The 23,156-nt window shown below is 39.6% G+C and overlaps 1 protein-coding gene across 1 annotated transcript in view; it reads left to right on the top strand.

Moving 5' to 3' along the window:
* Positions 1 to 6,070: 6,070 nt before the first annotated feature.
* The window catches only part of SP3 (Sp3 transcription factor), a 55,357-nt gene continuing 38,271 nt past the window's right edge, over positions 6,071 to 23,156 (top strand). Inside the window, exons 1-4 of the mRNA XM_043487570.1 lie at positions 6,071 to 6,207; positions 6,832 to 6,971; positions 7,486 to 7,620; positions 14,871 to 16,230. Coding sequence (XP_043343505.1) covers positions 6,201 to 6,207; positions 6,832 to 6,971; positions 7,486 to 7,620; positions 14,871 to 16,230 — 1,642 coding nt within the window. The 5' untranslated portion in view covers positions 6,071 to 6,200. The remainder of the gene's footprint in view (positions 6,208 to 6,831; positions 6,972 to 7,485; positions 7,621 to 14,870; positions 16,231 to 23,156) is intronic.

Genomic DNA, 23,156 nt, shown 5'->3' with positions numbered 1-23,156 from the left:
ATTGTGTGGTTTCAGTGGGTAGCTGAAGGAGATTCTGCAGGAAAACTTGTTAGCATCTTGGAACTGGCTGCCAGTGAGAAAGAAGAGAGAAATGTGTCCAAGGCAATTTCATGTATGGACCTCTGAGAAAAGGATGAGGAAACTGCTGTCAGAGACAGGAATGTTACAGGGAGAAGGGATCTGGTTCTGTAGAAAGTTACGGGTTTAGCTTTGAACGTTCTGAGTTTGAGGTTAAAGGGCGACATTCTAGAGGAACTGACAGTGCTTGATGTAATGGAACTGGAACTCAGGGGACAGAAGACGATACAGATATTTGGGATTGAATTTAGAGATGGCTGAAGTTGCAGGAGTGGTGGTGCTTCCTGGGGATGAGTTTGTAAAGAAAAGCTCAGGGAATCCAAACCCAAGTCTGGAGTAACATTCATCACTTAGGGCCTGGAAGGAGGAAAAGAAACCCTAAATGTACACTGACCAGTGTGGTAGTTAGTAGTCACGTGTGGCCATCTAAATTTAAATTATGTGTGCTCCTGCTCAGGTGTGTCTGACTCTTTGGAGCCCCATGGACTGCAGACCTCCAGACTCCTCTGTCCATGGAATTTGCCAGGGAAGAATCACTGGAGTGGATTGCCATTTCCTACTCCAGGGGATCTTCCCAATCCAGGGATCGAACCCTCACCTCTTTCGTCTCTTGCATTGGCAGGTGGGTGCTCTACCACTAATGCTACCTGGGAGGCCCATTAATTTTAATTAATTAAAAACAATAAAAAACTCATTTCTTGGGTCACAATAGCCACATTTCAAGTGCTCGCTAGTCACGTGTGATTAGTGGTTACTATAATGGATGGTGTCAACAAAATACTATCTTAAAGATTCCAATGACTTCCTTATTGCTAAATCCATGGATTGCCCCTACCTTGATTCTCATTCTTTTTCAGCATTTGACACTGTTAACATTTCCTCCTTAAATTTTCTCCTCCCTTGAAAAGTCACCTGCCCTCTGACTTTCTCTCAAATGAGTATTTCTCTGTATCTTTGTAATGCTGTCCAATAAAACTATCTATGATGCTCAGCCCCATCCAGGAGCCCCACTCAGTCTACTCATTAGAACAAAAGATACTCCTATCATCCACGAAATTCCAAGGGATTTAGGAGCTCTGTGTCAAGATCCAGGGTAAAAGACCAAATATTTGAACAAAAGATGCTCCTAGTGCCCTTATCACTCAGGAAATCACAAGATGTTAGGAGCTCTGTGCCAGGAAGGAGGGGTGGATGGGGGGGACAGAGAGCAATATATCTATTTTCTGTTATTATATAGGCTCCCAAATCCCTGACCTACATTTGCTTCTCTTTTTAGCTATGGGTTCAAGTCCATAATAGGCTGTTGGATATCTCATGGATATCCTGCTAGCACCTCCAACTCAACACCTAAACTCCAACCTCCAACCTCCAATTCCAAACTCCAACCTCCAACTCAACATCTAAAATCAAACTCATGATTGTTCATCCCATACTCATTCAGTTTTTTACGTTCTTTATTCCAGCTCATCTTTCCAGTTACTAAAGCTGGAAAACTTAGTCATATATGAATCATTCTCTCCCTCGCCTCTGCCCCTTCAGTCAATCAGCTGCCTGGCCATGCTGATTTACTACCTCTGCCATACACTCGTGTATTAATTTATTCTTTTTTGTTTAAAATAATGACTATGAAATATTTAGGCAAACAGGGTAGTAATAAACAACACTATCATAAAACAGTCTACTCAGCTTAGCTTAAGCAAAACTTGCAAATATAAACAAAGACCTCGGCAAATCCATTCAGATCCCATCCTCCTCTCCATGCCAAGGGGGATCACCATTTAAAATTTAGTATTCATCATTCCCATGCAAGATTTATAGTTCTTCTCCACATGTATCTACATATGGCATAGAATATAAGTTGTGTTTTTAAATGTTGGGTAATTGTGGTATTCTGTTTATCCTATTATAACTTTTTTCACTTATTATTTTTGAGATTTATCTTTGATGAATCATCTCTTTTTATTAAATTTGTTATTTAATGAATATACCATAATTTATTAACTATGAATTATAATGTATATATATGCATATATATACACACATTTATATATATAATAAACGTGTGTGTATGTGTATAGTTGCTTTCATTTTCTTACTTTACCTCTAGAATTGAAATGGAGTAATGACATGGTGCATTTCAGCCATTTTTGGTTAATTAGAAAAATTCTATTCCTTGTGGCAGGTATTATAAAATAAAAACTTTTCAATATTTTCTAAATATTTTCAATATTTTCAAAAATTCTATCCAACTTGCTCTCTGCGATTCCATTCTTTATTTTTTCCCCTTTCTTTTATCTCCTCTAACTAGGCCTTAGGCATGGTTGCCTATTTTGAGAATAGTTGGTAGATATGTCTGGTTTATAGGATTAAAGGATAGAAAAAGGGAATTTGTTGGCAGTCTAGTGGTTAGGACTCAGTGCTTTCACTGTCATGGCCCAGAAGATTCCACAAGCCATGAGGTGTGGGCCAAAAAAAAAAAAAAAAAAAAAATCCATTATAAGATAGGGATTTAATCATGAAATAAAGTATGTTACACTTCATGTCGAAAGTGACTCTTCATCATTGAGGGACAACTCACCTTAACAGCATCAGGTTTATTTAGTTTTAAGTACGGTATTATTAAAGTATATTTTAAAGTAAAGCTACCCCATGTTTCCTAAGTACAACCAAAAGAATTTCTAGCATTTTATATTACCCTAAGAAAACTGACAAGATACTTCCCTGTACTTTATATTCTTCTAACACAGATTATTAAAAAGGTTGAAACACATAATCCATCTTTTCTTTGAAAATTGCAAAAGCTTAGAAGTATGTCAGTGGACTAAGCTTCCTGGACTGACATGAAGATGACTTTAGAAGTGTTGCTAATAATTTAGAAAATTTAGAATACCCAGGGATGTCAATAGCCTGGATAAAGAGAATGGGATTTCATGAATTATAAAATGAAATATATATATATATATATATATATATAATAAAATGAATTATAAAAATATCTGTCCTTTTGCACCACAGTGATATCATTGGTATGGAGCTTGAATGAAAATGAGGGTCTAACTCAGTTGGAAAAGGTGATCTTGAAAGAGGTGACCTATCATTAGGTCAAAGAAGTTGTATCATATAGTATGTATTGGTTAATTGTAATTTTTTTATTCATCATTCATTTTTCCACAAGATAATAGTCTTGACAGTTTTTTGGTTTAGCATTAATTAAACATCCACAGCGTGTTCAGTATTGGTTAGAGCATTCAAGATATATGACCCCTAACACAAGTAGTTCACATTCTAAGATTTGCTTTAAAAATGATCTCCATTATAAATATGTATTGTTTTTATCTACTTTATTGTTTTATTTTTTTCTCATCTCTTTATTTTTTACATAATGGGTAAGTCTCTTAAGCTGATCATTTAAGACTTGATATGTTGATTTGTGAGACTGACATGTGGATTTAAAGCCTGACTCCGCTATTTATTTGAAAATGACACTGAGTAAGTCTAAAAACCTTGCTAGCCTCAGTTTCCTCATCTATGAAATGATGAACCCATGATACTTATGATACTCATGATTCTTAGGGTTGTGATGGTTAAAGATGCAAAGGAGTTGGCACACAGCAAAAGCTCAAAAGTGTTAGTTCCAAGGGATATAGCTTTTGAGGTGTATTTTTGAGAAAGCAGGGAAGATATGAAATATGAAAGGGGTTAAGTACACCTAGTCAATCTCAACTAGAATATTCCTGAAATATGTTAGTGATTACCTAAGGCGAACAAGTTGAAGATTCTTGAAATCCAGTGTGCACAGGTTAAAGAGATTCAGAGGTAGGTAAAAGGTGGATCAGGATCACAGGAACAAAGGTTGCGTTAAGTAGACATTGATTTAGGTGCAACTATACAAAACTGCCACCTTTTTCGACAACAATGGGTGAATACTGGTAACTTTATATTGTTCACTTAATAGATGTTCAGAAGGGAAGCAAGGTAGTAGGGATTGTGAAGGAAAGGGGAGTCCTTTAGGTGTGATGCAGTTAACCAGGCTGTCATTGTTTTCAATACAGAATGGCTAGGCTCTTGCAGATGTGAATCAAGTATTATTTAATGGCTTCTTCTCTTCTTCTCTTTGGAAAGAAAAAGGGTACTGAAGATGGGTGAAAGGGTTCGTGCCAGTGGGTCTATAGAAGTCTTTGAGGTCCTTTGACATTCACCACAGTTTCCAAAGGATTTAACTTATAAAAACACATGTAAGATTTTAAAAAATGAGGAAATTGAGAAAAAGGGAAAATAAAGTGACATTCAGATCTCCTGCTGTGATGTAACCAGTGGCCAGCAAGGGGTTCCTCCAATCATCTTTGGAAAGAAGACAGTATAAATAATACCTAGCACAGTGATCCCTTCCTGATAAGCAAGTGCAATTTCTGAGTTCCTATGTAACATAACAGTGGGTGCCATTGAGAGGCTATCTTCCACAGAGAAAATACCTTTTAATTAACACAAACCGCATTTCAAGTTTTGGCTACAGTACTGAAGTAGTTAAGAGAACATGTTCTTTTCAGAGACTACCTTCATTTCCAGCTTTCTTAAGATATTCCATGACAGTGATTCTTTTCAGTGCAGTCTGAGCAGGTCCTCTGAATCTGATTATGTAGTAGTGGTACTTTCGGTAGTTGTGTCTCTTAAAAGCACTGCAGTTATAAAACTAGAATAGTTAGCTCTGGTAGGTTATTACTGTTTTTTCAATTAGATTACATGAAGTGTTTCTGCATCTTGTCAGAATGGTTTATGGACCAAACATTTCAAAATGTTTGAAAATGATTTTTTTTTTTTTCATTTCCATTTGTTAATTGGTATCAGTGAGGAAATGAACGGAACTTCTGTGGCCAAGTACTTTGCTTCCTATGGGTGGCTAGACTTAACGCTTTATGAAGAGCAAAGGTGTGTTAACCCAGCCAGTAAGTGAAACGAGATTTTCAATGAATGGTCCAAGATAAAAAGATACTTCACTGAGATTCACTATTTTTAAAATGTTGGCAATTACTGCTGGGCTTTTTCAGATATTTCACTTGCTACCAAGACGATTAAATAACATGTTTGTGTAACAAAATGATTATATGACTTAATTTTTTTTTTTTAAGGATCCTGTTCTTTTGAATATATACACTATATGTTAAATGAAATATACTTGTCTGTTTCGGTGCCACTGGCCAGAATGAAAGCTCTCCTGTGAGGTGAATTGAGATTCCTGTTTAAAATGCCTGCTTCCAGGGTACGTTTAAGTGGAAGACAGTTTGGAAACCAGGGGCAAAGGGCGATGGGAACGAGGTGGCTCAGACTGAATCTAAGAGCTGAAAGTGTGTGAGAGAAAATCCTCCTCCAGCCTCGGAGGGGGTGTCTCCCCCAATACCAGCTCCCTCCCCCCGGGCTCGCGGGGCGGGCCTGGTTTGCTCAGTAGCAGCAGCGGCCGCAGCAGCAGCCCCGGGGCTGAGCAGCAGCGGCCTCCCGGCAGCGAAAGGAACCGGCGGCTCGGAGAGCGAGAGGCCCTGGGGAGATCCGGCTACTGCCAGGATGGAGGAAGCGCCGAGTGGAGCCCGAGCCTTCGGGGACGGGATCTCCTCCTCAGCTCAGCTCCCCCACGGCTTGCCGGGGCGTGCTCCAAGCGCCTACAAGGTGGAAGAGGCCTGCGTTTCGCCCTGGCAGCGGCAGCCGACGAACGAGGCGGGCACAGCGGGGTAACAGGCTAGCCTTGGCCGCTCTCGGGAACCTACGCCGCCACGGCCGCTCATTGTCTCTCCCCTTCCACCCGGGGGGCAAACAGGAAGCGTGCCGCCAGGCCGAGTGACGGACGGGCGTCTGGGCCAATGAGAGCTCGCGACGAAGACCGTGATGGCAAATGAGCGCGGAGAAGAGGGGCGGAACTTCCGGGCGGGCTGTCACCCTCTTCCCCCCTTTTGGGCTGGAGGCTCCACCTTTTGTGTTTCCCGCACAGTCAATCAAAATAGGAAAAAAAAATCCCCGGACCGCTCCGGCCGTGTCCGCCGCCGCTTCCCGCATCCTCTCCCGCCGCCGCCGCCTTCGCTCCTCACCATGTGTAAGGCGGCGGGGAGCCCCGCCTGAGGTGCCCTAAACACACTATGACCGGTACGTAAAACCGAGAGAGAGCAACCCTTGCTGCTGCCGCCGCCGCCGCCGCCGACAACAGCCAGCCGGGGGCTGCCGCCGCCGGCTCCCGGCCCCCTGTGTGCGACCGAGTGTCTGTGAGAGGCAGAAAGCCGCAATCCCCTCCGCCTCCCTCCCCTCCCCGCCAGCTACCGTCCACCCTTCAAGCCCCAGCAACGCAGTGTCCCCGCCGGGCCCGGGGCGGGCGGCCCGGTCCGCCGGGAGCGCATCCCCCTGTGTGCGGGCGCGGGCGGCGGTCGGGCGGGCGTGTGAGTGACTGACGGTGCGAGAGGAGCGAGCGCGAGTGAGAGCGAGCGGCGCGAAGGGAAAGGGGAGGAGAGGAGAGGAGAGGGGGCAGGGGCAGCGCGGGGAGGAGGAGGAGGAGGGAAAGAGGAGGAGGAGGAGGGTTACAGGCAGCGGCGGGCGGGGGCAGCAGCAGGAGGGGAGGAGGGAGCCGCCGCCGCCGCCGCCGCCGGGGGGCGGGTGGGGGAGGGGAAGGGGACTCGGTCCGGGCTTTCGGAGTAATTTCGCCTCGGCCCGCGGGCCCCCTCCCTCTCCTCCACCCGCCTTCCTCCCCACCCCCACCCCCCCGCGCTGTGCCTGCAGCTCCCGAAAAGCCCGTGAAACAAGAGGAAATGGCTGCCTTGGACGTGGACAGCGGCGGCGGCGGCGGCCACGGCGAGTATCTGCAGCAGCAGCAGCAGCACGGAAACGGCGCGGTGGCGGCGGCGGCGGCGGCGGCCCAGGTGAGGAGCGGCTGAGCCCCGGACCGGCTCCCCCCTCGCGCCGCTTTCTCCTCCCCTCGCCTCTCCCCTCCCTCCGCGCCTCTCTCCTCCCCTCCCCCCGCCCCGGGAGCTGCCCGCCCGAGGCGCCAACGCTCCGACCCCGCCCGCGCTGCCCCGCCCGCCGCCTTTTTGTGTGAGAGACTGAGTGTGTGTGTGTGTGTGTGTGTGTGGTGTGTGTGTGTGCGCGCGCGCTTGTGAGAGTGTGCGCCCTCCCGGGGGTGGGTTCCGGGCGGAAGGTGGAGGCCCGCCGCGCAGTCCGCCGCCCGCCTTCCCGCGGACGGTGGGGCCGGTGTGCGTGCGAGCGGGAGGGCGCGAGCCGGAGTCGAGGAGGAGGAGGAGGAGGAGAGCGCGGGCTGGCGCTCGCCCGGGCGCTGCCTGCGAGGCCAGAGTCGCACTTCCTGTGCGAGCGGCGGCCCGGCCCTAACCGCCACCCCCTCCCCCTGTCTCCCTCTCTGAACCCGCCCATCGGGGGTAGGACACTCAGCCGTCACCGCTCGCTCTGCTGGCCGCTACCTGCAGCAAGATAGGGCCGCCATCGCCGGGCGACGACGAGGAGGAGGCGGCCGCCGCAGCCGGGGCCCCCGCCGCCGCCGCCGCCGCCGCCGGAGCGGTAAGTCTCTCGCGCGCGGCCCGCCCCCGCCGAGGCCCAGCGCCCGCCATCCCGGGCCCGCGGCGCGCCCGCCCGCCTGCAGGCCTCCCCGGCGCCCGCGCCTGCCGCGAGACGGACGGCCGCGCGGCCGGGGCACCCTTTCCTGCTCTTTGGCGTGCTTGGTTTGGATCAGAAGCCAGCCCAGGCTTTCTCTAAATTGTCACTGCAGCACCTCCATCCACATTCACTACAAAATGAAGTCTGAGAGGGTGGGGGTAGAGGCCTCCAAAATGGATGTTTGAGCAAATTCATATCAGTGCTGAAAACTCCTTCGCCGAACGCTACAAAAATTTCAAGCACAGCCTATCGGCCATAGATAGTATCAACTACAGAGCCAGTGTCTTTAGCTTCTAGTGTTTTTTGGACTCGGAGGTTTTTCTGCTGGGAGTTACTAGATCTTACTGACTTAAATGTTAAATCTTTTTTTTTTTTTTAAGGAATGAAGGTTTACTCTTTGAACTACTCTTTTGTATACAGGAATGAACACCTTTTGAGTGCTTTTTTAATGGCCATTCGAAATGATAGAATTTTAGTTTTTGCAGGCTACTTAAATTTACAGTAATTGTTCTTAAATGGAGTTTAAATGATCGTTGGAATCGGTGAAGTTATTTAGATAATATTTTGGCTTTTGAAGTTGAATAAGAAGAAACAAGTACGTGTAAGGAATTATATTTACATAAATGCTAATGCACACCATGCTTACAGTTGAATTTGGTTGACAAAGCTATATTTTCATTTATTGTGGTTGCTAGTCTGATGGAATGTGGTGGGATTCTTTTTGGGTTTTTAGTTTGTCTGGGGCAGGGGGAGGAGCTGGCCAGTGTTAGAGGAGGGCTTAATACAAATTAGCTAGAAATAGTTTTTTAAGATTATTGTGAAGTTTACATTCGTTTGAATCTTTGTTGTTGCATTAGTTTAACATGGAGATGTGTTCACTTATTAAAATAATTGAAACCGCTTACATTATTGTGTTTTTTTTTTTTAATGTGGATTATAGGAATTGGTCTGTGTTGTAGTATTTTGAATTGTCACTGTAGACGAAAAAGTTTGTTGTAGTCTGCAGGAAATTCTTAGTGTTCCAAGACATTAAAAGTGAAGCTGTTGTTCAGCTGAATAATTACTGTTAAATATTGTATTTGTAATTTTAATGCTTGAAATTACACTGTAGGGGGATGTGAATAGATTTACTGACTTAAAAGTATGATTTTAGGTTTTGTTCTTTTGTAACCAGGTTGAAATGTAAAGGCATAAAATTGTGTATGTGAGATGCATTGTTACTTTCAAACAAATTTATGAACTGGTAAACCTCTTTCATGAACTATGTCCCTTTAGGCCCACAGTGCCAAAGAAAAGTTACAAAACACTACATGAGTAAAATTGCAAGGCAGATTGTGTTTACTTGTCTTTTTAAGTTTTTCAAATAAGAACAAAATACTTTATAACTGCAACTTAACCAAGTTTAGGTATCAGCACAGTGATTGGGGGAGGAGAGAAGTGAAGGAGGAAGTTAGGAGTAGAATATATGTATATATACATGTATATGTAAGTCTAACTGGAGGAATAGGATACTGTCTCCAACCTTAGCCTACTGTGGCCATAGACTTGTAGGGAAGTTGTTTCCCTGCCTCTTCAGCTCCTCCTCTGAACTACCAAATCTCTACTGACATCACATTTCCCGCCAGATTAGCATGAACCACAATCACTGTAAGCACTTTTTCATTGTATGTTTGGTATTTGTGCATAATATTTTTCACTGAGTAAAAAATAGTATGACTGTCTTGAGCGTGTTTGCCTTACCAAATGGGAAAATTATTTTCCCAGTTCAAAAATGAATTGTAGATACGGACATCTCAGTAGATAAGAGAGAATTTAAGTGATTTCATAGGAGTTTTCCCCACTTTAAAAATGTGCTTGGATAATGTGACTTTCCTCAAATTACTAGGAATTATGAGAGGTTTACGGAGAGCTTTTGTAGGTGTGCTCTCTAAAAGTTTTATTTTGGGTTTATTTTGTATTTACAGAAAAGTTTCAAAGATAGAACTGAAAATTACCTTTTATCCTTCACCCAGCTTCCTCTAATATTGATATAACTAACCATGATTCATTTGTCAAAACTAGAAAATTAACATTGGTAGTGTTATTAACTATAGACTTTGTTCTGATATCACTCCATTTTCTGTTCTAGGATCCAACTCAGGATACCACATTGCACATAGTAGTATTATGTTTAAGATCAAGTTGAAATATACAACATTCTACTTAAAACTTTTTTAAATGCAACCTTATACTAGTTTGATATTTTAGGATTAAAGGGGCATTGAAAAGCCAATAGCTGAACTACAGACTTGCTTTACATATTTTCAGTTTAGAATTTGTTATGATTTGTGTTCATCCTGGATCCTGGCCAAGAATTTTTGGCACCCTCATTATAGTGCTGAATAGGTCTAATCACAAAGCAGCCTCACCTGTAATGTCCCACAGCATAGACTCTCAAAATTGATTTGATGGCAAGATTTTTATGTTTTATTATTAAGTTGTGTAGTTAGTTTTAGTAGTAAATCAAGAAATAGAAATGGAAGAACTTTGAGGTATTAACTCATCCAGTCTACATTTGTGTGAACCTGTGAATTACTCATTTGCACTTAAGTATTAATCTGTATAAGTGTTATGAAAGACATTGCCTAAATTTTAGTTTAACTTGTAATGTTTCATTTATTACATAAATGTTTGTGAACTACAAAGTGAATAATAACTATATAAAAATTATTTTGACTCTTCAGAGATAAGACTTACACTATCATTGTAAGGAATTCATTGGGTAATTGTTTTTATGTTTGTAGTATATGTTCTTTACTGTTCCCTTTGAAGATTTTAAGAAACTTCAGTACTTGCTCTAGAATGTTTCTTGTTTTTTTCCCACCTTAGCTTCACACTTGTTTCCAGTTATTCTTTTCTTGCCTATTTCTGGCTTTTGTAAAGCCATTTGTGGGAACTGAGGGGTTATTAATCCTTTCCAAATGAGATGTAATAAGTTGGTATGAATTTGTTCTTTTTTCCTTTACACAGTTATTATCTGAAAAGATAAATTCTTGTATTTCCCCTCTTCTCCCCCGTCCCCCCATTTTATGCCTGGTTGCAGTGGAGAATGCCCTTGTAATGAATTTGCTGTAGTAATGTCCCAGGGCTGCTCTTGGTTGTGGTCTTTTTTTTTTAACCATGTGATTATGTGTTTGTATACAGAGGGAAACTTGGACTACCTTCAATTACAACGTTTTAAATAATGCCAGTGTCCATGTTAATTGGTGTTTTGTCAGTAGAATATTAGAATTACTGAGAGAAACACGATTTTTCTTAGTGTGTAAGCTTAATGTGGAGGGTTATCTTGAACCCAAACCAAATACTAATTCTTGCCTGGGTTATGTGTTTTTTATGTCTCTCTGTCTATACTGTTTCTAGTAGCCTAACATCAAACATTCTTACAACTTTTTTTTGGTCTCAAATGTTCTAGTTTATTTATTTTGCTAGTATACTACTGATGAAATTTCTGTTAAAAGAAATCATCTTTGTAGGGTTTGTAGTTTTGAAACATTTGGGGCATATTTTTTTGTGGAGTTGATTTGAAACTGGTACAGAGTTTTTCATTGAAGACAACAATATCTCAAGATCAGTTTTATTGATCCCATTTTTTTCCTATCATTTTCTTTGCAATTTTTAAATAAGATATTTTTATTTACTTAAAAAATATTTATTGATCTTTCTGCTAGGCACAGTTGGATGTTTTTCAAATCTGTCCCGTAATCATAGTCATTGTAAGGATACTTTAGGATTATATAGTGCTTTACAGTTTATAAAGCTTAACACTTTCTTTAGGCTCTTATGACCCTGCAAGGTAATATTTTTCCCATAAGGAAATTGAGTCCTGATCTAAATCACCTATAGTTCTAGGTGATTATAGAATAGCTAGGGCTAGAACCCAGTTTTGAATTTTTTCTTTCCTAGTGCAATATACTCCTTTCCTCTAAGCATTTGCTGTCTTAGCTTAAATCGTGAAAGTCTAGTATTTTTCTGTTTCAGTGTTCATAAATATTTGTTATATATGTTTTAACCTTAGGTTTACTCAAAAGTTCAAGTACATCATTTTAGCCTAGGTTTGGGGACTTCCCTTTGATTAATGGCCTGCGTTGTTGGGAAAAGTACTGTAGTTTACTTAGCTTCTGGAGAAGGGGGTGATTGCGTAGTATGTCATCTGAATAGTTGTATTTATTTTCAAGGAATTTCTTGAACTAGAAAGCTGTTCACTGATGGTTTAATACCTGTTCTTATAAAGATTTTGTTAAATACTCAGATGCCATAAATTTTAAGGAGGAAAAGGGACAACATGCCAGTACAGTTGTCCCTCTGTATTTGTGGGTTCTGAATCCTTGGAGGTTTGCCTGTTGCATCTCACTTTATGTAAGGGAATTGAGCATGGGGATTTTGGTATCCATAGGGTCCTGGAACCAATCCCCTGTGGATACCTAGGGTTAGCAGTATTGTAAAATTAACTTGTATATGAGGTATCTTCTTTGATGTAAGTTGAAAGATGGTATATATAATGCTGGTCAGAAAAAATTCAAGTTCGATTCCCCAAAGAATAATCTTAAGAAAATAAGAGTTGGATTTGAAACACTATACTTTAGATTTCAGTATGAATGTCTTTAGTTTAAAATGCCAAGAGACTGAAATGAAATGTAAATTGTTGCTCTAATCCTGGGAAAGATGACTTAAACTTGTAATTTCTATACCAGGTAGAATTTGAAGAATGATACATGATTTTAATGTCCACTGCTTCATTTTAACTGTGTGACTTTAATGTCCACTGCTTCATTTCAACAATTTAAGTTTGATAAGTTTAAATGTTTGTGTTTAGAAGAGAGATCATTATTCTAGTTCAAGCCTGGACATTTGTACTTGGTCCCACAGTTTCTGTGACTTTTTTGTCTTCAGCCTTTCAGTCTCCTTCACTAGGTCTTAGTTTACTTTTCTAAAACACAGATCTGATTGCACCACTCACTTGCCTCAAAAGCTTTTATAGTTTTCATTCACTATCTGTAGGATAAAGTCCAACCTCCTTAGTATGATCTATGGAGCCATTTACTACAGGACCTGATAAAAATGTCTAGTCCTCTCCCCCATTATTTTGTTCTATGAATATGAGTCTTTTCTGGATTCTCTCTTCAACTCCAAACTATCCTTTTTTTTTTAAGTTTCTTTTTGTCTGTGAGTTAATTATTTCTATACCTTAATGCCTATATCTTTGCTTCCTCACTGCCTGCAGTGAAATCTTAAATTTTATTCATGATTACCTAAAAAATCTCTTCTGTGAAGTCTTGTCTTTTTTCATTTTTCTATTTCCCCAAAGTTTTTTGATCCTATGCATAGTGTACACCACTGTTCACATAGTAGTAACATGTATGTGTATGTCTGGTTGGATAGATAGCGAATCAGTCGAAGATAAAAATTGTATCTCATGGGCTTACTCATGGTTATTTCATCTTGGCAGATATGCTCAAATATTTTGGATTTGAGTCATTAAATGTGGTTCCTTCATTGAAATATACATTTCAGCTGTGTGTGCACATGAAAATTAGGTAGTGAGTCTCTATAAAACTCTGGTTCTATAATATTTGTATTAAATTTTGTGGAATGGTTCATTTTGAGAGAATACTATTTGTCTTCGCCTGTTTTTAATGGTCACAGACCCCCCCAGCCCCGTCCTTCCAATTGAACTTTCTCAAAAAGTTGATATGCTATTTTAGATAGCTATGCTATTTAGATATGCTACTTAGATATGCTATTTTAGATATTTGCACCTCAGGCATGGATTGTACATTGAGAATTCTGGTTTAGATATCTTCATGTTCTCATTGTCTAGTGATGTGTGGAGTTACAGGAAATCACATACAGATCTAGAAGGAAATGGGGTAGGGGTGGCATTATTTTGATGGTGATCAATTCATACAGGTCTCATTCCCTGTGCGTTTACCCTTGGTCTTAGTGAGAGACAAGTATGGTATAGTATTTAAGGGCATGGCTTCTGGAGTTAGACTGACTTAGTTTTAAATCCTGTGTTGGACATTTGACATTTGATAGCTGTCTGATTTTGTCTCTCAGTTTTGTCATCTGTGATATGGGGATAATCATACTACCTCATAGAATAGTTGTAAGCAGTAGATTACATAATCTTACAAGTCCCTACCATGGTACTTGTTATTATTCCCTTAAAAAATTTACCCTTTCACATTGATATGTTGGGTTTTATTGCTTTGTACTTTCCTACAGTGGTATTTTTCTAGTCTTGTCTAATCCATAATGGAGATGATACCTGAAATTCTAGCAGATAACAGAATTGCAAAATATAATGTTTAATATCCTACTGCAAACTTAAAGAGAAATAGTAGGTAAAGTAACAGTCTACTTCCTCCAGCTTTTAGATTTTAGAAAAACCTTTTAGATGGACTGACTTTCCAGTGTGGTCACAGGGCAATAATCTTTCCTCATTAAACATTTGTAAGGTCTCATATATTTTTTTAGTAGTTCATGCAAAAGTAAAGAAGTTGATGGCTCGCTAAAGGAATCACCCACATCTTGTATTTACTCCAGAGTACCTTACTACATGCCATGAAAGAGTAGCTTTAATTGTTTGATTTAAAGTTGATAGCAAAAATATACAAATCTTATTTCTGGTTCTAGGAACTGATGACACTGCTCTAATAATGTTTCTTTTTTGTACACAAATATGATGCACCTGATTTAATGATAATGTTTTTAGTGGGTTTTATACTTTTTGAACTGTCTTCCGTGTTTGAGGCATATTTGGTTTGAGGCGTTCATAATCTTTTCTACCTATTTCTACTTTTATTTTTAACTGTATAGCATCAGAGGGATCATAGATGAGGGATTGGAAAATCAGTTTGTAGTCATAAAATAAGGAATATTCTAATTGAATTTTTTTCCTGTTCAAATATCCTGGTTTATCTTAGCAATAACTAGCAAAATAGAAAATGATGATTATCGTAGTTTATACAGTACTTCTGTATTTGAGCTCTGTTGTGTTACTGAGAGAATTTTCAGGTGATAAGGGTTTTTATCAGTTTTTAAAGTTTTTTGAGAATTGGATTAAATATACCACAAATACATATCACATAACATTTTCTGTTTTCTTCATTCAGACAGGTGATTTGGCTTCTGCACAGTTAGGAGGAGCACCAAACCGATGGGAGGTTTTGTCAGCCACACCTACAACTATAAAAGATGAAGCTGGCAATCTAGTACAGATTCCAAGTGCTGCTACTTCCAGTGGGCAGTATGTCCTTCCCCTTCAGAATTTGCAGAATCAGCAAATATTTTCAGTTGCACCAGGATCAGATTCATCAAATGGTACAGTGTCCAATGTTCAATATCAAGTAATACCACAGATTCAGTCATCAGATGGTCAGCAGGTTCAGATTGGTTTCACAGGCTCTTCAGATAATGGGGGTATAAATCAAGAAAGTGGTCAAATTCAGATCATTCCTGGCTCTAATCAAACCTTGCTTGCCTCTGGAACACCTCCTGCTAATATCCAGAATCTCATACCACAGACTGGTCAAGTCCAGGTTCAGGGAGTTGCAATTGGTGGTTCATCTTTTCCTGGCCAAACCCAAGTAGTTGCTAATGTGCCTCTTGGTCTTCCAGGAAATATTACCTTTGTACCAATCAATAGTGTTGATCTAGATTCTTTGGGACTCTCGGGCAGTTCTCAGACAATGACTGCAGGCATTAATGCTGATGGACATTTGATAAACACAGGACAAGCTATGGATAGTTCAGACAATTCAGAAAGGACTGGTGAGCGGGTTTCTCCTGATATTAATGAGACTAATACTGATACAGATTTATTTGTGCCAACATCCTCTTCATCACAGTTGCCTGTTACTATAGATAGTACAGGTATATTACAACAAAATACAAATAGCTTGACTCCTACTAGTGGGCAAGTCCATTCTTCAGATCTTCAGGGAAATTATATCCAGTCGCCTGTTTCTGAAGAGACACAGGCTCAGAATATTCAGGTTTCTACAGCACAGCCTGTTGTACAACATCTACAACTTCAAGAGTCTCAGCAGCCAACCAGTCAAGCCCAAATTGTGCAAGGTATTACACCACAGACAATCCATGGTGTGCAAGCCAGTGGTCAGAATATATCACAACAGGCTTTGCAAAATCTTCAGTTGCAGCTGAATCCTGGAACCTTTTTAATTCAGGCACAGACAGTGACCCCTTCTGGACAGATAACTTGGCAAACATTTCAAGTACAAGGGGTTCAGAACTTGCAGAATTTGCAAATACAGAATACTGCTGCCCAACAGATAACTTTGACGCCTGTTCAGACACTCACGCTTGGTCAAGTTGCAGCAGGTGGAGCCTTGACTTCAACTCCAGTTAGTCTAAGCACTGGTCAGTTGCCAAATCTACAGACAGTTACAGTAAACTCTATAGATTCTACTGGTATACAGCTACACCCAGGAGAGAATGCTGACAGTCCTGCAGGTGAGTCTTCTAAGTCATGTGATGCCATAGATAAGTTCACTGATATGTTAATATGTAGGGAAATTTTTTTCTCTGTTTATCAGAATCTGGTGATCTTTAAAGATGATGATACATTTCCCTGTGTCTGTATAAAAAAATCAACATCAAAATGTGTTCTGAATTGTTCTTCATTGAAAGATGATAGTTTTTGTAAGTCAAGGATTGATTTCTCTGTTATGCCAGTTACATTTGTTGTTTCTTGTCACTCCGTTTTATGTATTTTCTTAACATCTGATCGGTACTCTCAAGCATCACAGAATTTTTATTTGACAGGTAAGGTGTCTTGGCTGTCTTTGGTGTGATGTAAATTTTATGTTTTATGCATTTTATTTGGTTGGGCAATCAGACTGGCATAGTGAAAGTATGGTACTGGGAGTAGGTAGTGTTCATGCTGTCTCACTCACTAGCTAGCTGTGTGGTTGTGGCTAGGTTACTTTTGCTCCTACAAACTCAGTTTTCTCAGCATGTAAAATGTGCTTGTTGGACTACATAACTATGTCTAGGTCTTGTAGACCTAAAATTCTTCAATTCTGTGATAATTTATTCTTAGAAGTGTGAAGTAGGTCCTAAACATAGTTGTGCTAGATATGTTGTTATTGATTGTATGGGTAGAAATTTCAGAAGTGTCCTCTTTGTTTTGTAAGAATGAAATGATACAGTTTTAAAAGAGATAGTATAATCATTACTTTAGTAATGTTATTTACTTAGTATTTTATTGAATGTTTTGTTGTACACAAAATTCTTACTTTCACTCTTTTGTTGTTTTGACCCTTTCAAACTCAAGCTGGGAACTTGGATTTAATTTACTGAATTAATGGTATTACCCTCTTTCTTTAGAGAAATTTGTGATATATACACAGAAAATTGGGTTTCCCAGGTGACTCAGCGATAAAGAATCCACCTGCCAATGCAGGAGACCCGGGTTTGATCCCTGGGTTGGGAAGATCCCCTGGAGGAGGAAATGGCAACCCACTCCAGTATTCTTGCCTGGAGAATCCCAGGGACAGATGATCCTGACAGGCATAGGGTTGCAAAGAGTTGGACACAACTGAGCAACAAAGTCTCCATGTGTTCTTAGGAAGCCTTTAATTGCATTTGAGCCTTCTGAAGCTGTGGTTTAAAGCTGCATTCTCAAAAGTGTGGTCTGTGAACCACTGAGGATTGCTGAGACCCTCTCAGAAGTCTTTGATGTCAAACTGCTTTTCATAATAATAGTAAAATTACTTGCCTTTTTTGTTGTGTTGACATTTTCACTGATAGTTGCTAAAACTGCTGTATCTTAGCACAAATCAAAGCTGTGATGATAAACTGTAATAGTAGCAGTATTATTGATGACCATCCACTTGCAGTTAACGAAAAATGCTAGTTTCACTGAACAATAACCTTGATGAACACATCAAGAGTTACTTTCACTAAATCTTGACCCTTGAATGCTGCATGTCCTTTTTAAAATAATAGCTTTATTGAAATATAACTCACATATTATAAAAGTCACTAAAGTATACAATTTAGTGGTTTCTAATACAGGGACAGACTTGTCCAGCCATCACCAGTGTATAATTTTAGAGCATTTTCACCACCACCCCCAAACCCTATACCCATTAGTAGTCACTCTACATTCCCCCATTCCCTTATCCCCTAGCAACCACTAATCTACTTTTCTGTCTCTTTGGATTTGCCTATTACATCTTATCAGTAGAAGCATACAATAAATGGCTTTCTGTTTCTGACTGTTTGCATATTTTCAGGCTTCATCTGTGTTGTAGTCTTTACCAATACTTTGTTCCTTTTTGTGGTTGAATAATATTCCATTGTAGGGATATACCACATTTTGTCCACTTATCCATTGATTGACAGCATTGCCATTTTTTAGCTATTGAGAGAATGCTGCTGTGAACATTTCTGTACAGTTTTTGGATGTGGACATGTGTTTGTTTCTTTTGGGTATATACTTAGGAGTGGAATTGCTAGATTGTATGTTTAACATTTTGAAGAACTGCCAAAATGTTTTTCCAAAGTGACTGTCATTTTACATTCTCACCAACAAAAGGGTTCCAGTTTTCTACACCCCCACCAACACATCATTGTCCTCCTTTTTGATTTTAGACAATGGGTGTGAAGTGGTATCTCATTGTGTTTCTGGTTTATAGTTCCTGCTGCATGTTTTTGTAGTATTCTTTGTGATAAAATGGGAACTGTACTATAATAAAGCACTTCTGCTGCATCCCAAAATAAGATGATTATATTTTAAAAAACATATATATTGTTTTCACTTGAGCAGTCGTGTGAGTTGCAAGCTGAGCTAGATGCTTTCAGGAAACACAATACTTGAAAGACTGACAAACTGATTATTGAGTGACTCATGTATTTAAGTGACAGATATTTTCTGAAAAAATAAGTGAGCCTGTCCTTCAAAGGAAAAGAATCTGTTTGCTTCCAATGATAAAATTTGGACTTTCCAATGAAAATAAGAATTTAGGAAAACTTGTATCTACTACTATGAACTTGATAATGTATTAATAATTTCATTCTTTTCTGATGAGATGGACAGTGTGAAATTAATAAATAGGATTTTTTTGAATACTGTATTGTAATGAAATACGCCAACATTTGCAAGATCTTTATGATAGTTCAGTGAATCAGTGGTTTTCAAATGACCAACTTATCTTACAAATCATGCGTGGGTGAAAGATAGACTAACAATAAGCATGTGGAAAGTTTATCAATATGTTTTCAGATTCTACACTGCAACTGACGTTTAAGAAACTGTCACTAGTCAAATTTGGTATAGTATCAAAGAAGAATACGTGGGGCACATTTGGCTGAAAGACTTAACAGATTACTTCTTCCTTTTCCATCCATGTATCTTTGTGAGACTAGATATTCTTCATATGCTTCAGCCCAAACCACATGCTGCTGCAGACTGCAGAAGAAAATATGAAACTCCTGTTGTCTTTTTTTAGCTTAGCTATTAAGGAGATTTGCAAAAATATAAAACATGGCCTTTCATTAACTTCTGTATATATTTTGGGAAAATAGTTGTTTTTCACAAAACAGTAATTTGTGTTAACATGTAATGGGTTTATTGTTTTCAAATTAATTGAAACATTAAAATTTTCTCTTTTAATTTCTACTACAGTAAATATCAAAAAATGTATCATACATGAACAAAAGCTTTTTAGGGACCTCAGTAATATTTAAGAGTTTAGAAGGAGTCCTGAGACCAAAAAGTTTGAAAATACTGGTAGAATGACAGACTCCTGAAGACATAGATAGTTTTTAAAACCAATTTTTAAAGCTTCCACAAAATTAAAATTATGGAGATCTGTACGTGTTAGAAGACCTCTAGAGAATTTATTTGTGATTTTGTGAATTTATATTGGTCATGAAATTAGATTGATATGAAGAAGTACTCAGTAATTTATTTCCAAAATAGTATCAAAATAGTAACACTGTTTGAATTAAATGCAAAATTGAATTTTTAAGATGATAGTTTATTGAGTGTTGGGCAAGGAAGAGTAAAATAAGCACTCCAGAAGGCCATTAAATTAGGATTTTCTCCCAATTTTAAAGGAATGAGAAAACAAAAGTTAAAGAGAATGATAATGAAAATGCTGCATAGTACATTGTAGCATATTTAAAAATAAAAACCAAAAAATTGGAATTTGGGGATAATCTAGTAATAAAACTATTCCTTGGTATACTGTCTTTTTAATTGACAAAAAACTTGTAAGACATGTTTTCTTATGTGAATAATCAGTTAAAAAAGTGTTAGAACATAGTATGGCCAGATGAACTGCTTAAATCTTGATACCATTTGTTTGCATTTTATTTTTGTTTAGTATGGAAACCATGAAACACATTTCCCACATAAAGGAAACCACATAGTTTGTTTTTTTTTTTTTTAAACCAGGGTTCTGGAATTTAATCATCATCTTTTTTTTTTTTTTTTAAAGCTCCCGTTTAACAGAAATGACTTCTATTCTGACCTGTTTTAAGGTGTGAATCTGATTCAGGGCCCCTCCTCATGAGGGGTATGTTTAGTGCTCTTTACCCCTTAGAAACCAAACTCCATTTTCCTTGCAACATAGAACTCAGTGGGCCCCAAGCTGCAACCCCAGTCACTCCTTTTATTTCTATTCCTTGCCCACTTAGAAATGCATGCTGTTTTTGAAATTTAATTTTTACTCTGCCATTTTTTATGTGTGTGAAACTAAGAAGAGACAGAGGATGAATTTACTTTTGGAAATTACCTTCCAACATCTTTTCCAGTCAGAAAATGTCTCCTGAATTAAGCCAAGGCCTAACCCAGTTTTCTCACATTTGAGTCCTGTCAGATTTTGACTTATCCTTTAAGACTGAGTGTTATATACATTTTAAAATACTGTCACATAACTGCACTGCTTGTACAGTTTTTTTATCTTTAGTTTTTGGTTAATTATTTTTTGGTAGAGTGAACATGTCCATCAAAGTGTTTATGTCAGGAATTATATCCTGTTTAATTATCTTTTGTTGTTTAGTTGCTCAGTCGTGTCTGACTCTTTGCGACCCCATGGACTGCAGCACACCAGACTTCTCTGTCCTTTACCATCTCCCAGAGTTTGCTCAAACTCATGTCCATTGAGTTGGTGATGCCATCCGACTGTTTTGTCCTCTGCTGCCCCCTTCTCCTCCTACTCTTGATCTTTGCCAGCATCAGGGTCTTTTCTGATGAGTTGCTCTTCACATCACGTGGCCAAAGTATTGGCGCTTCGGCATCAGTCCTTCCGATGAATCCTCAGGGTTGATTTCCTTTAAGATTAACTGGTTTGATTTCCTTGCTGTCCACGGAACTCTCAAGAGTCTTCTTCAGCACCATAGTTCAAAGGCATCGATTTTTGAGTGCTCAGCCTTCTTTATGGTCACCTCTCACATCTGTACATGACTACTGAGAAAACCATGGATTGACTATCTCAACATTTTTTGTCTAAGTGGTATTTCTGCTTTCTAATATGTTGTCTAGGTTTGTCATAGCTTTTATTCCAAGGATCAAGTCTCTTTGAATTTCATGGCTGCAGTCCCCATCTACAGTGATTTAGGAGCCCAAGAAAATAAAATCTGTCACTGTTTCTACTTTTTCCCCATCTGTTTGCCATGAAGTGATGGGACTGGCTGCAATGATCTTAGTTTTTTGAATGTTGAGTTTTAAGCCAGCTTTTTCACTCGCCTCTTTCACCCTCATCAAGAGGCTCTTTAGTTCCTCTTCACTTTCTGCCTTTAGAATGGTATCTGCATATCTGAGGTTGTTGGTATTTTCCCCAGCAGTCTTGATTCTAGCTTTTGATTCATCCAGCTGGACATTTCACATGATGTATTCTGCATATAAGTTAAATAAGCAGGGTGTCAGTATACAGCCTTGATATACTCCTTTGCCAATTTTGAACCAGTCCGTTGTTCCATGTCTGGTTTTAACTTGCTTCTTGGCCTGCATACAGATTTCTCAGGAGACAGGTAAGGTGGTCTGGTACTCCTCTCTAAGAATTTTCCACAGTTTGTGTGATCCACACCGTCAAAGCCTTTGGCATAGTCAGTGAAGCAGATGTAGATGTTTTTCTGGAATTCTCTTGCTTTCTCTATGGTCCAACGAATGTTGTCACTTTGATCTCTGGTTCCTCTGCCTTTGCTAAACCCACTTGTACATCTGGAAGTTTTCGATTCACATACTGCTGAAGCCTAACTTGAAGGATTTTGAGCATAACTTTACTAGCATTTGAAATGAGTGCAATTGTATGGTAGTTTGAACATTCTTTGACGTTAACGTTCTTTGGAATTGGAATGAAAACTGACCTTTTCCAGTCCTGTGGCTGCTACTGAGTTTTCCAAATTGGCTGACATACTGAGTGCAGCACTTTCACAGCATCATCTTTTAGGATTTTAAATAGCCCAACTGGAATTCCATCACCTCCACTAGCTTTGTTTGTAGTAATGCTTCCTAAGGCACTTGACACTCCAGGATGTCTGACTCTAGGTGAGTGACCACACCATCGTGGTTATATGGGTCGTTAAGACCTTTCTTGTACAATTCTTCTGTGTATTCTTGCCACCTCTTTTTAATCTCTTCTTTTAGGTCCTTGCCATTTCTGTCCTTTATTGTGCCCATCCTTGTGTGAAATTTTCCTTTCATATCCCCAATTTTCTTGAGATCGCTAGTCTTTCCCATTCTGTTGTTTTTTTCGATTTGCACTGATCACTGGGGAAGGCTTTCTTCTTGCTAGTCTCTGGAATTCTGTGTGCAGTTGAGTATATCTTTCCCTTTCTCCTTTGCGTTTCACTTCTTAACTATTTGTGAGGTCACCTCAGAAAATAATTTTGCTTCCTTTCATTTCTTTTTCTTTGGAATGTTTTTGATCACCATCTCCTGTACACTGTTACCATCCTCCATCCATAGTTCTTCACGCACTCTACCAGATTTAATTCCTTGAATTTGTTCATCACCTCTACTGTATAGTCATAAGGGATTTGATTTAGGTCATACCTGAATGGCCTAGTGGTTTTCCCAACTTTCTTCAATTTAAGCCTGAATTTTGCAATAAAGAGCTCATGATATGAACCACAGCTTTAGGTCTTGTTTTTACTGACTATATAGAGCTTCTCCATCTTCGGCTGCAGAGAATGGAATCAGTCTGATTTCGGTATTGACCATCTGGTGATGTCCATGTATAGAGTTGTGTCTTGTGTTGTTGTAGGAGGGATGTTTGCTATGACCAGTGTGTTCTCTTGACAAAACTCTTGTTAGCCTTTGCCCTTCTTCATTTTGTACTCCAAGGACAGACTTGCCTGTTATTCCAGGTATCTCTTGACTTCTACTTTTGCATTAGTCACTTATGATGAAAAGGACATCTTTTTTT

Source organism: Cervus canadensis, chromosome 15, assembly GCF_019320065.1.
Source record: "Cervus canadensis isolate Bull #8, Minnesota chromosome 15, ASM1932006v1, whole genome shotgun sequence".
NCBI classification, from domain to species: domain Eukaryota; kingdom Metazoa; phylum Chordata; class Mammalia; order Artiodactyla; family Cervidae; genus Cervus; species Cervus canadensis.
Note: the sequence above shows the minus strand (reverse complement) of the source record. Positions and strands in the feature narration are given on the sequence as shown.